This window comes from Podarcis gaigeae, assembly GCF_964106915.1.
Source record: "Podarcis gaigeae genome assembly, chromosome: 8".
NCBI lineage: Eukaryota > Metazoa > Chordata > Lepidosauria > Squamata > Lacertidae > Podarcis > Podarcis gaigeae.
The window spans coordinates 4,425,056-4,446,504 of record NC_139684.1 but is presented as its reverse complement, the minus strand read 5'-3'; the positions used below and the strand labels follow the sequence as shown (position 1 = coordinate 4,446,504).

General features: G+C 46.5%; 1 protein-coding gene and 1 long non-coding RNA gene across 3 annotated transcripts in view; one reads left to right on the top strand and one right to left on the bottom strand.

The window, feature by feature from the left end:
* Positions 1-21,449, bottom strand: part of LOC310851240 — a 984,470-nt gene that overhangs the window by 275,108 nt on the left and 687,913 nt on the right. The gene's annotated exons all lie outside the window — the stretch shown is intronic.
* On the top strand, positions 2,130-20,830 carry DGUOK (deoxyguanosine kinase). Of its 2 annotated transcripts, XR_014567613.1 has the most exons (8): positions 2,130-2,248; positions 4,095-4,207; positions 6,393-6,580; positions 7,042-7,189; positions 10,145-10,260; positions 14,390-14,489; positions 14,690-16,983; positions 17,020-20,830. XR_014567613.1 is itself a non-coding variant. In XM_083753424.1 (7 exons), exons 1-7 carry the CDS (start codon positions 2,197-2,199, stop codon positions 14,753-14,755), a joined length of 783 nt encoding a protein of 260 aa, XP_083609550.1. In that variant the 5' UTR covers positions 2,152-2,196; the 3' UTR covers positions 14,756-16,593. The 2 variants fall into 2 exon arrangements, 1 of the variants encoding a protein (XP_083609550.1); XM_083753424.1 differs by lacking the exon at positions 17,020-20,830 and having other exon boundaries at positions 2,152-2,248; positions 14,690-16,593.

The following is a 21,449-nucleotide window of genomic DNA, read 5'->3' as shown; positions in this document are numbered from 1 at the left end:
GCTAGTCTGTTGCATGAAAAACAACAAAGCCATGTGGCATCTTAAGAGGGCTGAATCAAGACCATGATGGTCCCCGACTCTACTCCCAACTCTAGAGTCGCATGTACCACGTCTTGGGCATGTGAACACAGTCACACAAAGAAAAAGCATGTTATGTGCAACAATGGGGTGGTAAGCTCTGTTGTTGTTTGTTTAGTCATTTAGTCGTGTCCGACTCTTCGTGACCCCATGGACCAGAGCACGCCAGGCACTCCTGTCTTCCATTGCCTCCCGCAGTTTGGTCAGACTCATATTTGTGGCTTCGAGAACACCATCCAACCATCTCGTCCTCTGTCGTCCCCTTCTCCTTGTGCCCTCCATCTTTCCCAACATCAGGGTCTTTTTCAGGGAGTCTTCTCTTCTCATGAGGTGGCCAAAGTCTTGGAGCCTCAGCTTCAGGATCTGTCCTTCCAGTGAGCACTCAGGGCTGATTTCCTTAAGAATGGGTGCGTTTGATCTTCTTGCAGTCCGTGGGACTCTCAAGAGTCTCCTCTAGCACCAGAATTCAAAAGCACCAATTCTTTGGCGATCAGCCTTCTTGATGGTCCAGCTCTCACTTCCATACATCACTACTGGGAACATGGCTTTAACTATACGGACCTTTGTTGGCAAGGTGATGTCTCTGCTTGCCAGAGCTCTACTCACACTCTACTCACACTCACATTAATGGGCCTAAATTAGTTATGTCCATTGATTTCAGTAGGTTTACTATGAGCATTGCTTAGCTGGATACAAGCCATGTGGGAAACATTTCTACATATCTTAAAGCAGGGGTAGCCAATGTGGTGCCTTCCAGATGTTGTTGGACTGCAGGTGTTGCCATTTGCTGACCATTGGCCATGCTTGCTGGGACCAATGGCAACAACAGCCCACAACGTCTGGAGGGAACCGAGCTGGCTGCATCTTCTGCACTTCACCGAAAGCAATACTGGAAAGGCCCCTTCACACATTTGTTGTGCCAAGTGGTCTTCTTCAGTGTAAGCACTGGCCTCACGCCAGGTGCTGCGTGGCTTTCCTGGCCCTCTTCCAACCTGCACATGCTGGATGTGGCCACCTGCCTCAGGGATACCTCTGCTGATTCCTCTGCTGCCTATGTCCAGGGTGTGGCCATTAGGGCGGAGGCTGGGGAAAGGGTAGCATCTGGAGCAAGGCCAGCAGCATGTTCCCCTGGCCCCTTGTTCTGGTGGAGACCCCTTTGCACAGTTGACACATGAAGGGGGCTTGACACATCACCAAAGGGAGCAGGGGTGATGTGCTGCCTCCTGCCCCCAGCCCGACCCCCTTCCACACGGGGGGCGCAGCCTCTTGCTCTTCTGCTGCCTCAGGCGGCTGCTTCACTCCACCTAATGGGTGGGCCGGCTCCACTTTTGGCAACTTTTCTTCTCTGGAACCCCTGTTTTTACCTCTGTGGCACAGAGCTGTGAAATGCCACTCAAATGTGTAGCAGGAAATGGTTCAAGCTATTTTATATCCCGAATGGCACCCTTTCTGCTCCTGAGATTCAGTTACAGATAGGTAGCCGTGTTGGTCTGCCATAGTCAAAACAAAAAAATTCCTTCCAGTAGCACCTTAAAGACCAACTAAGTTAGTTCTAGGTATGAGCTTTCGTGTGCATGCACACTTCTTCAGATACACTGAGATACACTTCTTCAGATACACTTCAGATACACTTCTTCTCAGTGTATCTGAAGAAGTGTGCATGCACACGAAAGCTCATACCTAGAACTAACTTAGTTGGTCTTTAAGGTGCTACTGGAAGGAATTTTTTTGTTTTGCTCCTGAGATGTGAGAGGTGAAGTGGACTCCCTCGTGCTTTTTTGTTACAGGCTGCAGGGAGAGGAGGTGGCTACGGTACCGAGCACCGCAGGGGGATCTTACTCCCGAGGAGACATGCACGGGGTGGCGCTGCAGGCGCCTGATCCTCTCCAAAAATGACTCCAGGGTGCCGCATTGAACAAGCACTCCCTCCTGCCCCGCAAATGGCCGTCCGCGGGAGTACTGCTGCCCCGAGCTGGCGGAGCCCAGCGTCGGAACAAAGTGAACTGGGCCCCTTTGGGCTTGGCGGGCTCCGGAAAGACACGAGCGACTTCGGCAGGGCGGGGGCGCAGGCGCAATAGCTGGACTTCGCCTCCCGACAGCTGGGCGCTCGCTCGCGCGATGGCTGCGGCGCGGGAGGCCGGCAAGAGGCTCGCCATCGAAGGAAACATTGGTAAGGGGTCTGGGGAGGAGGCGCGGGGGGAGCTCGGGGGTCCTTTCTTCCATTGTATGTCGGCAGCGCCATCCTGCGACTTGGAAGCGCCCGTCCAGCCGGGGAGGGAGGAGGAACTCTGCAGTTGCTCAGAGGCAGCCTTATCATTGCCTTGGTCGCGCCAGGGCTCGGGCCCTTGCACGGTTGCAGGATATATGCCTTAGGAGCAATGCTCCGCCCCATTCCCCGTCTTGCACCAGTTGGGGAAGACGCGCAGCCTCGGGCTTTGGCGAGCCTCCAGGGAAGATCTTGGTTAGGTGGTGATTTATTTATTTACTATATTTCTATGCTGCTTTTCATTCAGATGAATAGCAGTCAGTTACAAACAGTAAATAACATTCCAAACTCAACACAAATCGTATAGATCAGATAACAAATCATAAGTAAAACCATTACAATCCATATTGCACCATCAACTCAAAAGGTTAAAGCATGAACTGGTGCCTCCGCGAATGAATGGAATGCAAGAGCGCTGTTAGGTTGGGCGGTATTATTATGCCCCATAATATGCAGAAGGGGAGTGGGGCCAGGGTGAGGTGCCTGGTGGGTCACATGCATACCATACGTTTGAAGCACATGGCATCCGAATCCTGGGAACTGTGGTCTGTAAAGAGTGCTGGGTATTGTAGCTCCTTGAGGAGCAAACTACGGGTCCCAGGATTCTTTATCCAATGAAGCTGAGTGTTGGAAGATTCAGGACAGGGGGGGAAATGTCCTCCTTCATGCAGCATGTAGTTTAACTATGGGACTCGCGTCCACAGGAGGCAGCAGTGGTCACCAACTAGGTGGCTTTAGAAGAGGGTTGGACAAATTCGTGGAGGGGAGGGTTGTTTTTTTAAAAAATATTTTTTATTAAGGATTTTCTTGTTTTACAGAAGTGTAGTGCCTCGTATTTTTTTCCTCTTCTTCTTCCATGTAACGTTTTTACAAATCCGTTTCATTTGTTGAGGCATTAGGGGGAGAAGAAAACAGAAAGAAAAAAGAAAGGGGGGGGTGGGGAGAGGGAGGATGGATGGGGGTGGGGTCCGCCTGCTCTCAGCAGCCAGAAACATCATAACCAGACACTGGAGAGACCTGTCAGGAGTAAGGATGGACCAATGGTACCAAATAGTATGGGAAACAGCCCTACTAGAAAAATTAACTAATAAACTGAAACTGACACGGGGACAAACAGAAGAAGACGCCTCTACCCTGGTATGGCTCCCCTTTATCACATACACAGCCCAACAGGACAATGACAATAATCCACCAACAGCATACAAATCAATATGGCTAACCTAATCCAAAACACCCACCCACCTCACTCACACACGAAAACAAAGATCACCACAGCCAATCACAAGCAAACAATCACACCCTAAGCCAACCCCAACCTCTCTCACCACCAAAGGGAGGGTTGTTGATAGGTGCTGGCCTCCACAGTCGGAAGCAGCAGGGCTTCTGAATGCCAGCTCCTGGAAGCCACAAGAGAGGAAAGTGCTCTGTTGCTTGAATCCTGTTTGCTGGACCAGATTGGCCAGATTCCAGCAGGGTCTTCTTCTTACGTTCGTATTTTATTTATTTCATAAATTTTATATACTGCTTGACTGAAAACGCCCTCACACCCTCAGAGCTGTAAGCCAGAATGATTCTTAGGGGGAAGCCATGTGCTCCAAGTGTGTGGTGTGAATGTTACATCCCATCTCCATGGCTCATTCTCTGCACAATGTAAGCAGAATGAGGTTGCTTTTCCTTTTGCTGATATTTGGAAAGGTGGTATAAGGAGGAATGTTGGCTAATGGGCATACGTGCTTTTTTGCTCCGCCAGCTGTGGGGAAGTCAACGTTTGTGAGAGTGCTCAGAAAAGCCTTTCCAGAATGGTCCATGACCTCGGAGCCAGTGTCCAGGTGGCAGAAGGTTCAAGCTGCTGGTCCCCACCAGGTAAGAGTTCAGATGTAAAACTTGTTAGGTCTGTAAGGAACTGAGCTATTTTGGTTCAGAATATTGTATTCAATCAACTGGGAATTCTTCTTCAGTTCAAGAATTCTGAGCAAATGGGAAACTTGCCTTCTTACCAAAATAATCATTCAGATAAAATAACCATTCACTCTCGTGCAACTTCCTTTGGCACCAAAGAGTAGTCACCCTCTTTGTGCTAAATCAGGCTTCCTCAAACTCAGCCCTCCAGATGTTTTGGGACTACAGTTTCCATCATCCCTGACTGCTGGTCCTGTTACATAGGGATCATGGGAGTTGTAAGCCAAAAATATCTGCAGGGCCGAGTTTGAGGCATAGCTGTCAACGTTTCCCTTTTTTTAAGGGAAATTCCCTTATTCTGAATTGGATTCCTCGTAAGAAAAGGGAAAAGTTGACAGCTATGGTTTGAGGAAGCCTGTGCTAAAGGTTATAAGAACAGTAGAGTCTGCCAGATCAGGCCAGTGGCCCATTGAGTCCGGCATCCTGTTCTCACTGTGGCCAAGCAGATGCCTGTGGGAAACCTTCCAGCAGAAACGACTGCAAGAGCAGCCCTCTCTCCTCCTGTGGTTTCCAGGAGCTGGTGTTCAGAAGCCTTGCTGCCTCCAACTGTGCAGGCAGAGCGCTGCCATCATGGCTTATATAGCCACCAATAGCCTTATCTTCCTGAATCTTCCAATATTTGGCTCCCCTGAATGCCTACGAATTTTAGTGTTCTGAGAGAGGTAGAAAAATATTTCTCTATCCACTTTCTCCATACCATGCATGATTTTATAGAGTTGAAACAAACTTCTATAAAGATTTTTAAAGACTCCACCCATCCTGTAGTAACGGTCGCCTCCAACCTCTTGCCCCTCCCTTCTCCTGCCTCTGCTCTCCGGCCAGGCAAGGACGCACCAGGGCAGGGTTGGCAGACGTATTACTTTTATCAAACACAACAAATAGGTCTCAGTAGAGCTGCCACCACTCCCTCTTGTCCAGGGGACCCAAAATCACAACCCAGGGAGAAGGCTGTGACCCGTTATCTTGGCCGTCCCCCTACTCCACAAGCTGTATCCACAGTCTTGCAGGCTGAAGTTCTACGGTAGAGCGTAACCAGGCGTAAGGCTAGGACTTAGCTATTCCCCCCGGAAAGGCACACAACTAAAACAGTTTCATACTAAAAGGATTTATTTTAAAATAACATAAGAAACATGCTAAAATAGCAGGCACTTCTTTTGAGCATTACAGATAAGAAAATAACAAATTGGTATAGTATGACTAAGTCTACATACTCACAACTCTAACACAAAGATAGGACAGTTGATGTTCTTTAGGACTCTGCTAGTCGAAGACGATTGAAGATCTCCATCTCAAAAGATGAATAGTGGCCTATTAAGCTGGAACAATAGAGCCTGGCATCTTTGCGGTTTGCAGAGTAAAGGCAAAGAGCAAAGAGCAGATAATCCTCTGATCTTTTATTCCCAATTCGCAACCTGCGTCGTAACTTTCAAGCCAATCATAAGACTCAAATTATTTTTGAATGCGCCAATGATCGGCTTGCTGGTCAATCAATTTACCTTTTGACAGCTGGGCCAATTTAGAATTCAACTTTTAATCAAAGGCTTCCTCCCTTCCGTGGAAACTAACCAGCGATACATTCCCAAGCAATTCAAGGACAGATAGCATCACTGGGAGGGGGAATGTTCACACATTCGAACACAGGTGTTAAATCAAGACTTCCTTGGTTCTAATAAACCTTTCAGCTGAGGAGTCAGCTAGTCTGGGGTTTTAAAGATACACAACTCCTTTCCCAGGGTCCTTGTGGCTGATGAAACTCCCACAAGGCCTCACTCTCTTTGCTTGACCAAAGAATAATTTTCTAAATATTACTAACTTTACTACACATCCCCTATGCTGTTCCTTGTGCTGTGCTTCCATTTATCCCAGCTTGCTGGCTGGGACTGAAAGGAGTCCAAAACATCTGGAGGGCACCAAGTGGGAGAAGGTTGAGCTGGAGGGAGGCGAAGAGAAGAGGAACCTTGCAATATCTTCACATGGCACAGGTTCACAGGTCCTGCTGTGGTGTCCCCCCAGAAAACACGCACTTTGTTTTGTGGTTCCTGTTCCGTTCGGTTCTTAAATGTTTGTCTCTTAAATTATTCCGTTACAGGCCTCTCCATCTCAGAGCTTTGCAAACCTGCTTCAAATGATGTATCAGGAGCCCTCGCGATGGTCCTACACATTCCAGACTTACTCATGCCTGAGTCGGCTGAAAGCGCAGCTGGAGCCTCTGTCTGTGAAGCCCCTGAAGATGTGGGACCACGTGCGGGTTTTTGAGAGATCTATATATAGTGATAGGTATGGTGCCACAATCTTGTTCCTGACGTTGGCAGCAGCAGCAACTGTGAGATGGGGCCACAGGCCAAGAGAAGTGGGGAGATGTTTGCCTTTTGAAAGAACTGTACATCCCCTTTTGAAATGTCCTCAAGTATTCAGTGCCCCCTCTCCATGTGCAGAGTGCTCTGCAGTTTCTTCCCACTCTTGCATTGTTGTTGAATGTCCTTGCAGTTCCTTTCAACTTATAATTGGGGAAACTAAGGATGGTGCTCCCTTAGCAAGAAAAGCTTTGCCATTCCTTCCATTGGAGCCTCTTCCCTGCAAGGAAGAGGAAAACCTTCCATTTTGTAATGATGAATGGATGCCAATTGCAAATACAATATTTGGGAAGCTTGGCGGTTTCGCATTTATCTCTGACTTGCCTGTTCTTCTTCCTGTGTTTGTTGCTGTGCGGGTGGTTTAACTACATGGTCCTCCCCCAGGTACGTCTTTGCCAAAAACCTGTTTGAGATTGGCCACCTGGCAGAGATTGAGTGGGCAATTTACCAGGACTGGCACACTTTTCTCCAGCAATCATTCGGGGACCAGCTTGACATCCATGGCTTCCTTTATCTACGGGCACCTCCAGAGGTAACTGAAAACCTCTGTTATATTTATTAGACACTTCGCCAACTCCCACCCTCAAAAATGAAAGTCAAAGTGATTTACAAAAATGAAGATTGAAAGCAAGTGTTAGGCCAGATGGTCCACTCCTGTGGGAGACTGCCTGCTACATCTCTGTCTGGGTCATTGCTCTGGCTGCCTCACCTTCTACTCAACTGAAGGCAGGTAAATCGGCAGGCCTGCTGCATTGGATGTGAATGGATCCTTCAAAGTTGGCGCCCTGGGTGCACCTTCTCCCAGTCAGGAAGCCTGTCCGTGAAGGTTTGGGTGGGCTTCTTTAATCATAGAATTTTAGAGGTGAAAGGGACCCAGTGGGTCACCCCCTGCAATGCAGGAATCATGGCAAGTTTTGACTTGTATACATCAGCAGTGGCTCTGCTTTGTTAGCCCAGGGGCCACATTTTGTACCAGCAAGTTCTCCAGGGGCCGCAGTACGTATTAGGCATTGTCAGAAAAGTCGGTGTGATGACCAACACACCTGTGCATATGTGTGCGCACGCATCAGAACACCACGCATGCAACACATCACACCACTGAGCACTCATGCAGAGCAGAGATTGTGAAGGAGGGGGTGGTACTTGGTTGTTCCAGCTAAAAACACAACAGTTTCCTCCATTGCAACCTAGAATGCGTTTCCAATTCAAGAGGGAGAACGGAGAAGACCATGGAAAGGGAAAGCCACGAGAGAGTTAGTGTGGCCAACCAGGTGCCTTTGGGAAATCCACAAGCAGGATTAACAACAACAACAACAACAATAATAATAATAATAATAACAATAATAATATATACCCCGCCCTCCCCGGCCAATGCCAGGCTCAGGGCAGCTAACATCAATAAAATCACAGTAAAAACATAATAGGGGGGAAAGAGAGGGGGTCGGGAAGGAAAAAAAACCCCAATTAAAATATAGGTTAAAATGCAATTTAAAATGCAGCCTCATTTTAAAGTAGCTGATAAATCAAGACCATAAGGGGAGGGAAACATAAGGGTCAGACTGAGTCCAAACCAATGGCCAGGCAGAACAGCTCCGTCTTGCAGGCCCTGCGGAAAGATGTCAAGTCCCGCAGGGCCCTGGTCTCTTGTGACAGCGTTCCACCAAGTCAGGGCCAGTGCTGAAAAGGCCCTGGCCCTAGTTGAGACCAATCTAACCACCTTGCGACTTGGGACCTCCAAAGTGTTGTTATTTGTGGACGTTAAGGTCCTCCGCGGGGCCTACCAGGAGAGGCAGTCCCGTACGTACAAGGGTCAAGCACAAGACACTCTCCCCTCCTGTAGTTTCCAGCAACTGATATTCAGAACCCTTTAGCCTTGTAGCCATCACTGCCTTCTGTGGGAGCAAGTTCCATAGTTTAACTCTGGGCTGCATGAAGAGGGACTTCCTTCTGTCTGTCTAGAAACTTCCAACATTCAGGTTCTTTAGATGTCCATGAATTCTAGTGTTATGACAAAAAAATTCCTTCTAGTAGCACCTTAAAGACCAACTAAGTTAGTTCTTGGTATGAGCTTTCGTGTGCATGCACACTTCTTCAGATACACACGAAAAGCTCATACCAAGAACTAACTTAGTTGGTCTTTAAGGTGCTACTGGAAGGAATTTTTTTGTTTTGACTATGGCAGACCAACACGGCTACCTATCTGTATCTAGTGTTATGAGAGGGGGGAAAAACATTCCTCGATCCACTCTCTCCACGCCATGCATAATTTTATAAACTTCTATCCTGTTGCTATCTATCCTATCTATAATTTTATAAACTTCTATCCTGTTGTATCTGAAGAAGTGTGCATGCACACGAAAGCTCATACCAAGAACTAACTTAGTTGGTCTTTAAGGTGCTACTGGAAGGATTTTTTTTTGTTTTGACTATGGCAGACCAACACGGCTACCTATCTGTATCCTGTTGCCAGTTACTCACTATTTCTCTGAACTAAAAAGTCCCAAGTGCTGCGACCTTTCCTTGTAAGGGAATCGCTGCATCCCCTTGGCTGCTGTTTTCTGAAGCTTTCCCAACTCTACAATATCCTTCTTGAGGTGAGGACTGTACACAGGACTGTATTCCAAATGTGGCCTCATCATAAGATTTGCGTAACGGCATTACGATCCTGGCAGGTCTATTTTCAATGCCTTTCCTAATGATCCCTAGAATCGAATTTGCTTTTTTCACAGCTGCTGCATTCTGGGTCTATAGAAAGTCACTTGGGGCTGGATCAGGCTTGCATTGTTTGCTCCATTGGTGAACCTCCTTGGGTGTGAGAGTGAAGTGTGCCTCTCTGGCCGAACAGGAGTTGCTGGCTTTAAGGCAGCGTGGGGCTCTGGCGCTCATGGCACTGGCCAGTGAATTTCCCTTTTCCCTTTTTTTTTAAATAAATATTTATTTTGGTTTTATGTAATAAAACAAATATTACAATCAAAAAAACAACATAAAAATACAGTAAAAAACAACATAAAAAACACAGTATAAAAACATATAACAGAAAAAGTAAAAAAGAACAAAAATTAAAGAAAAATTAGTTTTTTAATTCTTATCTTTATAACCCTCTTTCCTGACTTCCTCACATCTCCCTTTCCTGCGTTCCCCTTTACTCAATCAAATTTAGCAGCTCCTTACCCTTTTTCAAATCTTAATCAATATTATACATTCCAACCTATTATGTCTTCTATTTCCCCTTTCTTTTTAAATACATTCTTGCATATTCTTTGTAACTTAGTCCCTTATATCCTTTGTTTACTTTCGACATAATTTTACTCTGGTCTTACCCTTTTTTCTTAAAACATTTTTACATATTTCTTTTTACTATGTCACTGATGCCATATTATCTTTATATCCAACATCATTTTAACATTCAAACATTTTGCAATGTTTTTGAAGATATTCTTTGAACTTCTTCCAGTCCTCTTCCGAATTTCCCTTTTCCTCCTTTCAGATCTGCATGGAAAGATTGCGCCAGAGAGGGAGGCCTGAAGAGAAGGAGGTCCAGCTGCGCTACCTGGAGCAGCTTCACACTCAACACGAACATTGGCTCCTGGAGAAGAGCACAGAGTGAGTCACAGGCGGAGCAGCAGAGAGCTGGCTGCAGTGGGAAGGCAGTTGTGGCTCTGCAGGCAGCGCCTGCTCTTTGCTTGAGCCTCTTCTTTTTGGTCCCACTCGGCTGTGTCATGTGGCAGGTGTATGCTGGTGCCAGAGCACCCACTTGATCCCACACGGAAGAGAGAAGCAGGCAGCCAAGCCACAGTTCCCGTTACCTGGAGATGAGGATGAGGATTTACATCCCACCTTCTTTCCTTTGAGGAACTCAAGGCGATGTATGTGGTCCTCTTGCTCCCTGTTTTATTCTCACAACAACTCTGTGAAGTGGGTTCGGCTCCAAGACGGAGACTGGCCCAAGGCTTCTGAGTGAGGATTTGCATCCAGGTCTCCCAGGTCCTTGTCCAACACTTTAACTGCTGCTAAATATTACTGCTGTTGGGCTATGATGCTGAACAGCAGCAAGGGCCAAAAGGAACCAGGAAGTCTTGGTAGCACAGAAATGGATGGGCTAGAGACCACGAGGTGCAGGAGGGCAGCTGTGTACAGACGGGTGCTGTGTCCTGGGCTGTGCACAACTCAGGCCCCAAAATAAGATATGTGGCAGGCAACATTTGGAAGTGGGCCATGGGGTGTATCTGCCATTCGCTTCCCAACCAGAATCCTTAACAGTCTCTTGCTCACCAGACACAATTAGTGGGCTGTGGATCACTCTAGAGCAGCTTTCCTAACAGTAAGTCAGACCTGATCCAGATTACTATTTTATGATTAATTTGGGATTACTTATTGGCAGAATTTTTATCCTTTCCCATTGTCACAGTTTACAGGCCACTACTGTGTTAGTTGCAGTGTTGTTGCAAACCAGAGGGAGGCTGGAAGTTTCCGTTCTGCAGTGGGAGTGATGTAGCTCAGCCTGCTCCAACTTTGTGCCCTGCCCATGTTTTAAGCTGCAACTCCTATCAGCTCCAGCTAGCATGGCTGTGCTCCCATCAACTTTGGGGCACTGGCTGGGGCTGATGGGAGTCGAAGACCCAAATCTCTGGAGGGCATCAAGTTGGGAAAGGCTGCTCTAGGGATTAAGTCGTCATCATCCTTTATTTTTTATTCATTCTGTTCCATTTATGAATGCTTCCTGTAGTGACTAAGAATAAAAACAAGTTTGTATATTTTAAACAAGTTCAAATCCAATGCATGTACAGACTGGGATATAAATCTCTACTGCACTTCTTTTAAACCTGCAAGATGTATTTTGCATGCTTTATTCTGAACACATTACTAGGGTTTTCCAGCTGTTATTTAGCAGGAAGAGAGGCAGGAAGGAATTATTGTTGCTTTACACCAGCAGTTAAGGCGACTACAACTTCACCCCTCCACTAAAAAGCAGAAGAGAATGTAAATTACAGGTGCCCAATGTTATCTTCCCTGCTGTTTAATCAGTAAACACATCTGACAGCCTTGCATATTGTGCTCACTTACTACTGAGCTTCTGGAATCCAGTGAGTCTTTGGGTGGTGATGACTTCACTCAGCTGAGCTCTCTTCCCACACAGAGCCTGTCCATCAATTTCTGAACCTTAATCAGTGGAAGCAAAGCAGATGAACTTCCATGTTTTGCCTTGGTCTTTCACCCACAGTCCTCTTGCTCTCAACCTTTAGTTAGTCATGTCCATCTTAAAGAAGAAGTGTGTTTTCCAGTTCTACAGTATTAGTTTTCAGAACCAAGCTTTTTTAAAGCTTACATAGTTGTATAGTACGGGCAAAATCAGCAGAGTAACTGTCAAACACGATCAGAACATGGGACTGTCTGATCTCCCCTTTCCACTGCTTGTGAATTCTAAAGATTTAATTCATTTTAAATGAAGCCCAATTCTATATCCCTACTTACAGTGGTACCTTGGGTTACAAACACTTCAGGTTACAGACTCCGCTAACCCAGAAATAGTACCTTGGGTTAAGAACTTTGCTTCAGGATGAGAACAGAAATTCCATGGTGGCGGCGCAGTGGCAGCAGGAGGCCCCATTAGCTAAAGTGGTACCTCAGGTTAAGAACAGTTTCAGGTTAAGAACGGACCTCCAGAACGAATTAAATTCTTAACCCGAGGTACCACTATACTCATACATGTGGGGCACTCCTCCTTTCTTATTCTGACATGTTTCTTCTTGTGATGATGCAGACATTTGCCCAAAACTTTGTCTCCCTCTTGCATGTAATACTAAACTGTAGTCAGAAACAAACAATGGCTTACTGTGAATTTGTGTGTTCATCCACACAGTTCAAATTGCACCCACCCTTTGCCAAGCTGGGAGTAAACAAAACCACAGTGCTGGCTTAGCATTTTGTGTGAACCAGCATTGGTAGTTTCTCTCCAAATAAACTGGTAAGTCAAGAACAAACCTTGACTTCCGCTCTTGCTTTGTTTGGGTTAGTGTTTGCACACAACTCTAATCCAGCACTGTTGTTTGTTTCTTCCCAGTTGGCAAATGGATGAGCAGAGTGGGTGTGATTTGAGCAGCACCTATCAGCTTGCTGGCACATTCGTTGTAAACTATAGTTTGTTTCTGCCCATGACTTACTGTTAGGTGAAAGCCAGGCCATTAACTAGCTTGTCCCATCCTTCCTCACTATAGCCGGTCACTACAAACACACACCATTCCCTGTATCCCAAGTGAAGGCAAATAGAGAAAGCAGAGGTTTGGCTTGCAGTGAGGTGACCTGTGGTGTTGTGAGCCTCACTGTTACCTTAGGCGAAGATGTTTGGGGCTGAAAGACGGAGGCAGAGCGTGGGTGCATGGAGGCTAGATTGTTAAGTGAGCACAATGGAGAAAATGCTTGCTGCTTACATGATGCAGAAATTAAGGCAGGCACCTTAAGTTACAATTTCTGCATTTTGGGATGTGCGTGATGGAATTAGAAAGTGCCTTAAAAACGTGTGTGTTTTTTATCTGAAGGTAGAATGTATTTGGCTTTGTTTCAAGGAAATCCATTGAATTATATGAGTCATGGTGACGGTGCAAAGCAGCAAAATTTAGCTCCACTGTGGGTGTATAATAGTCAACATATGCACTATGCTTTAAGATGCTGAAAGCTCTATCTCTGTGTAATAATCTGTAATCCTTGCGTGAAGCTGCAAGAGAGGCTGTTTTATAAAATTATTGCTGGTTTTATTAACTTCACAGTGTGATCAACAGTTCAAGGAGTAGATTTGGTATACTGTATAGTATAAGCCAGGGACATGGGTGGCGCTGTGGGTTAAACCACAGAGGCTAGGCGGTTCGAATCCCTGTGACGGGGTGAGCTCCCATTGCTCGGTCCCTGCTCCTGCCAACCTAGCAGTTCAAAAGCACATCAAAGTGCAAGTAGATAAATAGGTACCGCTCTGGTGGGAAGGTAAACGGCGTTTCTGTGCGCTGCTCTGGTTTGCCAGAAGCGGCTTAGTCATGCTGGCCACATGACCCGGAAGCTGTACGCCGGCTCCCTCGGCCAATAAAGCGAGATGAGCGCCGCAACCCCAGAGTCAGCCACAACTGGACCTAATGGTCAGGGGTCCCTTTACCTTTACCTATAGTATAAGCCACTTTTATCTCCAAATTGCTCTGGGATGGCAATATGGTAAAGCTGAGGATTACAACAGGGGCAGGAATCTTTGGGTCCGTAGAGAGAATGCGCCCCCAGGCCTCTGTGTCTGGCCCTTGGAACTTTGCCCAGGCCATGCCCCTCACCGACCCTGCTTCACACCCTTTTTTGGCCTGGCTGGAATGTAAGCTTGAACTCTTGATTGTCTGGATGGGTGATGGAGGTGTGTGTGTGTGTGTGTGTGTGTGTGTGTGTGTGTGTGTGTGTAGAAGCTGCCCTACTGCACAAAGGTAAATTTTCCATTCATTCTTCTGTCACCAGTATGTTACCCCGAGGAGATTGCCTAAAGGGAATGTGGCCCCTGGTCTGCAAAAGGTTCCCCTTGCTCTGCTTTCAACAACCTTGGCATGTAGGCACTGAAGGGAATGAGGTGAATTAATGAGACAACTCAAAGTCAATGCAGATGAGATCATTCAAGGAAGTGAGCTGAACTACCCACTGTAACTGAATCCACAATATTGATTGTATAGTGAAAAGAATTAAGGAAGTAACATTCTTATTGCCCCCACAGGATTCATTCTGAAAACATAAGAAATGCTCCAGTCTTGCTGCTTGATGTCACAAAGGATTTTGAGGATGACACAAATGAACAAGGGAGGCTTATGTCCCAGGTAAGATTTCACTTCTGTGAAATGTGAAAGCTTTGGTATAATGCACAAAACTTGCGTATTCTTCCATCAGATTAAAGTTGGCACCGCAAGCTACCAATTTGCCTTAATTGTGTGTCTCTTATTCCCTGGAACTAACATGGCAACAACTGAACAAACAATTGTTTGGATTTTATTTGGAGATCTGTTTCCTCTTTTTGCAGGTGAAGACTTTTATAAAGACTCTCTCAGGGGAGGCTTTCCCTTCTGCGTCTACCGCTGCCTCCTAGCCCAGGATCTCACAGCAGGCTCCACTGAGTGGATGGCCACCAAGAGAAAGCAGTCCCTAATGGTCAACTCCATTGGGAGTTAACAGCTCGGCCAGGTCAGAGGTGCTTGCAAGAATTAAAGGTCTCTCTGCGCACTACTTGCAGGGGAAAGAAGCCCTCTGGGCAGCAAAATCCCAACCTAGTCTACAGATAGAAAGAAGAATTGCAACAGGTGAAAGAGAGGGATGTTGGGGGCAATTTCACTTGGGCTGGGTGAGCTCAGAAGCCACGCAGAGGCCTCTGTTTGGCCAAGTGAGAGATCAGTCCTCTTGCCTGGAAAGGGCCTGGCAGGATGCTCTGCCACGTGAGAGAGTGGTGGCCCATTTAATACATTTGGGCAGTGGTGCATCTACTTAGTTTTGTTGGTACTGGCTACCAGTGGCTCCCTTGCCATGATTTTGGACCTGCTCCCTCCCCAACTTCTGCTGCTGCATTTTCTCAGGGTGTGGAGTCTCAAGTTCTTGAGTCTATATGCGCCCTCAATTCCTGCTACTTACTGTGATGTGGCGTGATAGCAATAGACACCTTGGGCTCACATCTGTAATATATTATTTTTAAGCACCCTACACTTAGACAGCCACCTGAGTTTCCTAGGCACTGCGGGACCGTCTAACAGTGCCCAGTTCCTGTGCGTCTGCACACCTTTCCATTGTCTGTGCGTCAATAGCCTCCCCCTTGGAGAAGAGAGTTTGGAAATTGATTGACACTGAAACAATTCAGGGACCGACCGAGGAATCTGGAAGGTTCAGAGTGTGAAGAATAGACTGAATTCTGTACAGTTGTGTTAGCGTCTGTATGTGACAGATGTAAAAAAACCCAGACATGTACTTGAGTTTTTCAAGGGGCTGTTGTCTCTTCTGCTGCTTCCCACCCCCAGTGCAATTCTTACCTATGTGATGGAGGCCTCCTGGGCTATAGCATCTCTGTGCATGAAGGCCACTGCATGGTTGATGTCACACACAAATATAGCAACTGTACGTTGTTTTTGAGAATACTTTTCACCCTCTTTATCTGCCTTTATCACATTTCCATGAAATTTATCAAGTTTATCCTACAACCATAGCCCTCTTCATTCATTGCTTGTGCAAAGGGGCAACATGGATACAAAGGTTTTAATTTTTTTGTAGATTTTCCTTCAGCACAAACATCTGCAAAGTTCATTTTAAAAGAATTGGAATAAATTGGATGTCTATCTATGAGCAGTCCAGTTTAAAGTTTAAGATAGCCCTGTGGCATAGTATCTTAAGACGCCAGAGGCGCACACATCACCATGAATTTTGCATAGAGGATATGAAAAGGATGCCCAGTGCCTCTGTGGATGGTAAAGTTCAGGAAGTTGACTTTGGGAAACTGGAATATGGATGTCCAAGTATTTTTGTCCATGCATGTTTCATCCTTTTCTCCTCAAGAAATAGTTCTGTTGTGTTTGATGTTGCCTTTCCAAGCCTCAGTAAACCTATATATGCAAATTCATCAGCAGTAGATGGAATGACGTGTCACCCCTTTACTTTTTGTACATAGCATTAAAATTCATGCACCAATTATAAATAAGCAACAGTACAAAACACTCCCTTTTTAATGCATTGCTTTTTACAACCAACCATTCATTAGCTTTTAATGATGGGTTGTCAACATTTAATTGATCGCTCTTCTAGTGTATAAAATTACTGTATTTTTTTTAAGGCTGCTGTGTGTGATTATGGCCTGTGTCCAATGGTCTGTTGAAGTTCAGAGATTCTGTTTCCAAAGCTGCTTGCAGTATCCTTAGAAAGTTTTGGAGAAACCATTTCTGCCACTGGGCTATTGTCCTTATATACTCAATTGCACTGGGGGCATCAACATTTACTGCAGCTGAAGAAATGTGTAGGGGGGCAGCTACTGGAGATCCCCTCCTCACAGTGTTTTTGAATGTTGGGTCCCTGGGTGTGGTTGGATACTCAATTCCCATCATCCCCACAGCTTAGCCCAGTGGTTAGGGAGGAGTAGTCCGGAACACTTTTCTCCTTTATGTTTTTTACTACATCCATTTGATAGTTTCTGTCCCTGCGCAAGGATAGCGTTAGCATGTTACAAAATCCTCTGGTTGCAGCCCTCTTTGTGTTGCTTCTGTGTAAACATGCAGTTGACCCTGAAGATGTACATGCTTCTTGGAGTTGTATGGGAACAACCGCAGAAGTGGTGTCAGCCATGTAGACTCAAGCTCATCTTAAGCCAATTCTAAAAAGAATTGACTTCTGTGTTCCAGTCTTCTACTCATCTCAGCCTCCCCCATTAAGAGGAAGGCTGCTTCTGTACCACTATAATGTGCTTTTTAAAAGATTCAGTACGCTGATAAACCTTTCGTTTGTAGATAACTGTATTCTTCTCGAATTTGTAAAATGCTCCAGTTAAATCAAGGTCCGTATAGTTAAAGCTCTGGTTTTCCCAGTAGTGATGTATGGGAGTTAGAGCTGGACCGTAAAGAAGGCTGATCACCGAAGAATTGATGCTTCTGAATTCTGGTGCTGGAGGAGACTCTTGAGATTCCCATGGACTGCAAGAAGATCAAACCGATCCATTCTTAGGGAAATCAGCCCTGAGTGCTCACTGGAAGGACAGATCCTGAAGCTGAGGCTCCAAGATTTTGGCCACCTCATGAGAAGAGAAGACTCCCTGGAAAAGACCCTGATGTTGGGAAAGATGGCGGGCACAAGGAGAAGGAGACGACAGAGGACGGGATGGTGGGTCAGTGTTCTCAAAGCTACCAGCATGAGTTTGACCAAACTGCGGGAGGCAGTGGAAGACAGGAGTGCCTGGCGTGCTCTGGTCCAGGGGGTCACGAAGAGTCAGACACAATTAAACAACAACAGTTAAATCAGTAAAACGAGTAACTTTAAAACACAGAGAAAGGGAGTAAATAAAAGTCTGCCTTCCTCTCATAACACTAGAACTTGTAGACATCCAGTGAAGTTGGAAGATTTTAAAAAGTCATTCTTCACACACTAGGGAACCTGCTCCCACAGGAGACAGTGATGGCTCCTACACATCCTGGCTCTGCTCTGCCTCCATTGTTGGAGTCAGCAATGCTTCTCAATACCAGTTTCTCAGTCTAAGCCACAGGAGGGGAGAGGGCTGCATGCACTCATGTGCTCCTTGTGGGTTCCCCACAGGCATCTGGTTGGCCCCTCTGAGAACAGGATGCTAGGCTAGATGATCCAGCAAGCTCTTCTGATGGTCTTAGTTCTTGTTCTGCTGGTGACGGTGGTGGTGGAGGGCAGGACTTGAAAAGCACCCTTTCATTTCATATTATATCTCATGGTGTATAATATGTTTGTAAGGGAAAAGTTGTCCTGCTGCAGTTCACGTGGCCACCAGTTTCTTGCTCCTGCAAAATACAGAGTGAGGACAGACTTAGGCTGGCTGGGCAGAGAGTGAAAGAGCAGTGGGGGGTTGGGGCAGCAGAGGCTGGGGGGGGGAGAGTGGGGATGTGCAGGAGACCCCCCCCCCCAAGACACTGCTCTCTGAAGAGAAGGGGAGAGAAAAGCCTTCAACAGCCCCCTTTTCCTTCAAACTTCTGGGGTTTGTGTACAGAGGGGCACTTGAAGGCATGCTGCCTCCCCACAGCTGATAGGCAGCAGGGAATGTGCTGAGAAATTCCCCACGGCTGCATTTCTCCTTCTGACCTCTGAGGTTAATTATATACATATACGCAGACAGGTATCTTTTCCTGGGTTGCATCCAGTGTGGTGTTAAGTAACTTGTTCTATTAGCGCTCGTGTGATGGAACTCCTCCATCCTTTGCACCCCCCTGATCTGTTTCGGGGTTCACTCCAATCCTCTGGAGCCGATTTAGGGAGGGTTTGGGGCGCACACACAGGGGCAGGAGAGAGGGGAGCTTTTGTTGCACAAGCACAAATATTTGTGCTAATGGAACAAGTACATTGGGTGCAATCCCATGAGTCAGATCCTTAGTCCAGCCAGCTCAGTGTTGTCTACACAGACTGGCAGTGACCCTCCAGAGTTTCAGGCAAGGGGTCTTTCCCAGTGGATGCTTGGCTTTGAACCTTCTGCATGCAGAGCAAGTATTATTGAACTAAGGCCCTCCCTAGTTGTAATGGTGTTTCTGTAGTTAATATGAGGAATATGAAAGTGGTAGCAACAAATGCTCTTTGCATTGAAAAAAGGCAGTGGTTTCTGTCTTGAGTAGATGTAAGACTGGATTTTGCTCATAGCCCCCACCCCCCCATGCACTCCTGGATGTGGGCTTGCAAAATCTAAGTTTTGGACCGCTGGTCCGTCTAGCTCATAATTGTCTACTCTTGGGGTTTCAGACAGGGAGTCTCTCTTTCCCAGCTGCGGTTTAGAGCTTAAAAGAGGAGAGGAAGGTGGCTTGCAAAAGCCTTGGGGAGCCCCCCACCTCAATTCCCTCGTCAGTCCCTGATCTTACTCTAATGTTAAATGGAGTGTGGGGTTGCAAGATCTGAGAGAACTGACCCTGAAATCTCTTGCCGCTTTGAGATTGGGGTGCATGCAACAATATGCTCCCTCCAAGTTCAGAGGTGGATGCCTCTGAAAAGCTGTTCCTGAGCACCATGTGCAGGGAGGGTGACCAGGCACACCGATCTTGTTCATGCACTTGCCAAAGGCACCTAAAGGTTGGTGGCTGTGGAAACAAAACTCGGGGCTCGATGGGCCTTTGGTCTGATCCAAAGAAGTCCTCCTCTGCCATTTCCCCACTGCTGTCTCCAAAGGGCTGCTAACCAGCCAGGTATTTCCTTTTGTTTCTCCTCTAGCTGCTCATGTCATGTGCATCCAGCCGTTTTGACTTACATAATAACACTTTTGACTGACGCTGAAACAGTTCCCTGCTTTCCGGCACAATGGCTTTTGAGTGTGCAGCCTGTTCTCTAAAGCAGGGGTGAGAATCTGGATCCTGCCAACAGGAGTAGAACCTTCTTGCTCTTGCTCTTCCCCTCTGTTCCTCTCTCTTTCTCCCAGCCCCCCCCCAAGCAAATACACCAAGCCAAGTTTGACAGGTGGGTGGGACTCCCCACATGCCAATCCCCTGATGTCACAGTGATGGCTGCTGGCCAGTTTTTGTCCATGCAGTTGGAAAGCAAATGGTGCAGGCTAAGGCACAAGCGTGTGTGAGTGTGGTGTAGTGGTAAGAGTGTTGGACTAGGACCGGGGAGACCAGGGTTCAAACCCCCACTTAGTCATGAAGCTCACTGGGTGACCTTGGGCTAGTAACGCGATCTCAACCTAGCCTACCTCACAGGGTTGTTGTGAAGATGAAATGGGAAGCAGGAGAGCTATGTTTGCCACCTTGAACACTTCAGGGGAAAGGTGGGATAGAAATGTAACAAATAAACAGCAAATAAATGTTGATGGCCAGCTGAGTCTAAAGTATTCACTGTTGTTGTTGGCACTTATCTGCCTTGGGAGACAATGAAATACCTTCCTAATTTAGTCAAAAAGAGCCCTGCAGAACACGACAAGTTTACAGCACTCTGGAATAAGATGCCAGTGAAGGGAAAATGCCTTTTAAAAATCTGCCTCTTGACTTTGGCGATGCACAAAATCGCTTTGCTGGGAAAATAACTATTTGAATTTGGTGGAGTTTCACTGGTCTGGTAAATGCATTTTAAAAGTTCGAAGCTGTGGCTGCACACTAGGTGGTTTATTTCAAACTACTTTCCTGACACTGGAGTTTAAATAAGAGCCTGACAGACTCTGGAAGAACACAGCTCTGTCCCAGCTTGGAAGTGAAGAGCTGTTAGGCTGGGAGATGTCTTGGAATCAAATGTCTTTTCCTACCCAGATCAGTGTGATAAGTTAAATATTTTTTGGTTGACTGCTGTCCACATGGTTAATCTGAAAGTAAGGAGGCTCGTGCTCAGAGGAGTTGGTTTTCAGGCCAGGAGAAGCTGGCTGCTCCTTTAACATTGAGGGCTTTTAAAAAAAATATTTTTACAATCTGGAGGCTGCTATGCATACTATTTGTTTAATGAATTAAGAATCACTTCCCACAAAACATCCCAAAGTGAATAACAACAACTACAAAAAAAATGCCAATAAATACATCAACACTAAAAAAAATGTGTAACTGATACATAAAGAACTGAAGTGTTTTATTGTTGGCAGCCTGTCAGCTGTCAAGTTATAGCATACAAATTAAATACTACATTACAGGTGCTGTGGGACGCGGGTGGCGCTGTGGGTAAAACCTCGGTGCCTAGGACTTGCCGATTGCATGGTTGGCTGTTCGAATCCCCGTGGCGGGGTGAGCTCCCGTTGTTTGGTCCTAGCTCCTGCCCACCTAGCAGTTCGAAAGCACCCTTAAGTGCAAGTAAATAAATGGGTACCGCTTTATAGCGGGAAGGTAAACGGCGTTCCATGTGCTGCTCTGGTGCCGGTTCGCCAGAGCAGCTTCGTCACGCTGGCCACCCGGAAGTGTCTGCGGACAGCGCTGGCTCCCGGCCTCTAGAGTGAGATGAGCACACAACCCTAGAGTCTGTCAAGACTGGCCCGTACATTACAGGTGCAAGCTCCAAAGGTGTGTCCAACCTAATGCCTTGATGGGAAAGCTGACCAAAGAGCTGAAAGCACTGAAAGGTATTCCAGGTGGCATTGGTTTTCCTGCTGGCGACTTTTGCTTTGTAAAGGTAAAGGTAAA

What these genes read in the sequence shown, in the direction of transcription:
- DGUOK (XM_083753424.1), top strand. Translation starts at nt 2,197, where the DNA reads ATGGCTGCGGCGCGGGAGGCCGGCAAGAGGCTCGCCATCGAAGGAAAC. An exon ending in CTCCTGGAGAAGAGCACAGA is followed by an intron (nt 10,261 to 14,389) that starts GTGAGTCACAGG and finishes TTGCCCCCACAG; the next exon opens with GATTCATTCTGAAAACATAA. An exon ending in AAGGGAGGCTTATGTCCCAG is followed by an intron (nt 14,490 to 14,689) that starts GTAAGATTTCAC and finishes CTCTTTTTGCAG; the next exon opens with GTGAAGACTTTTATAAAGAC.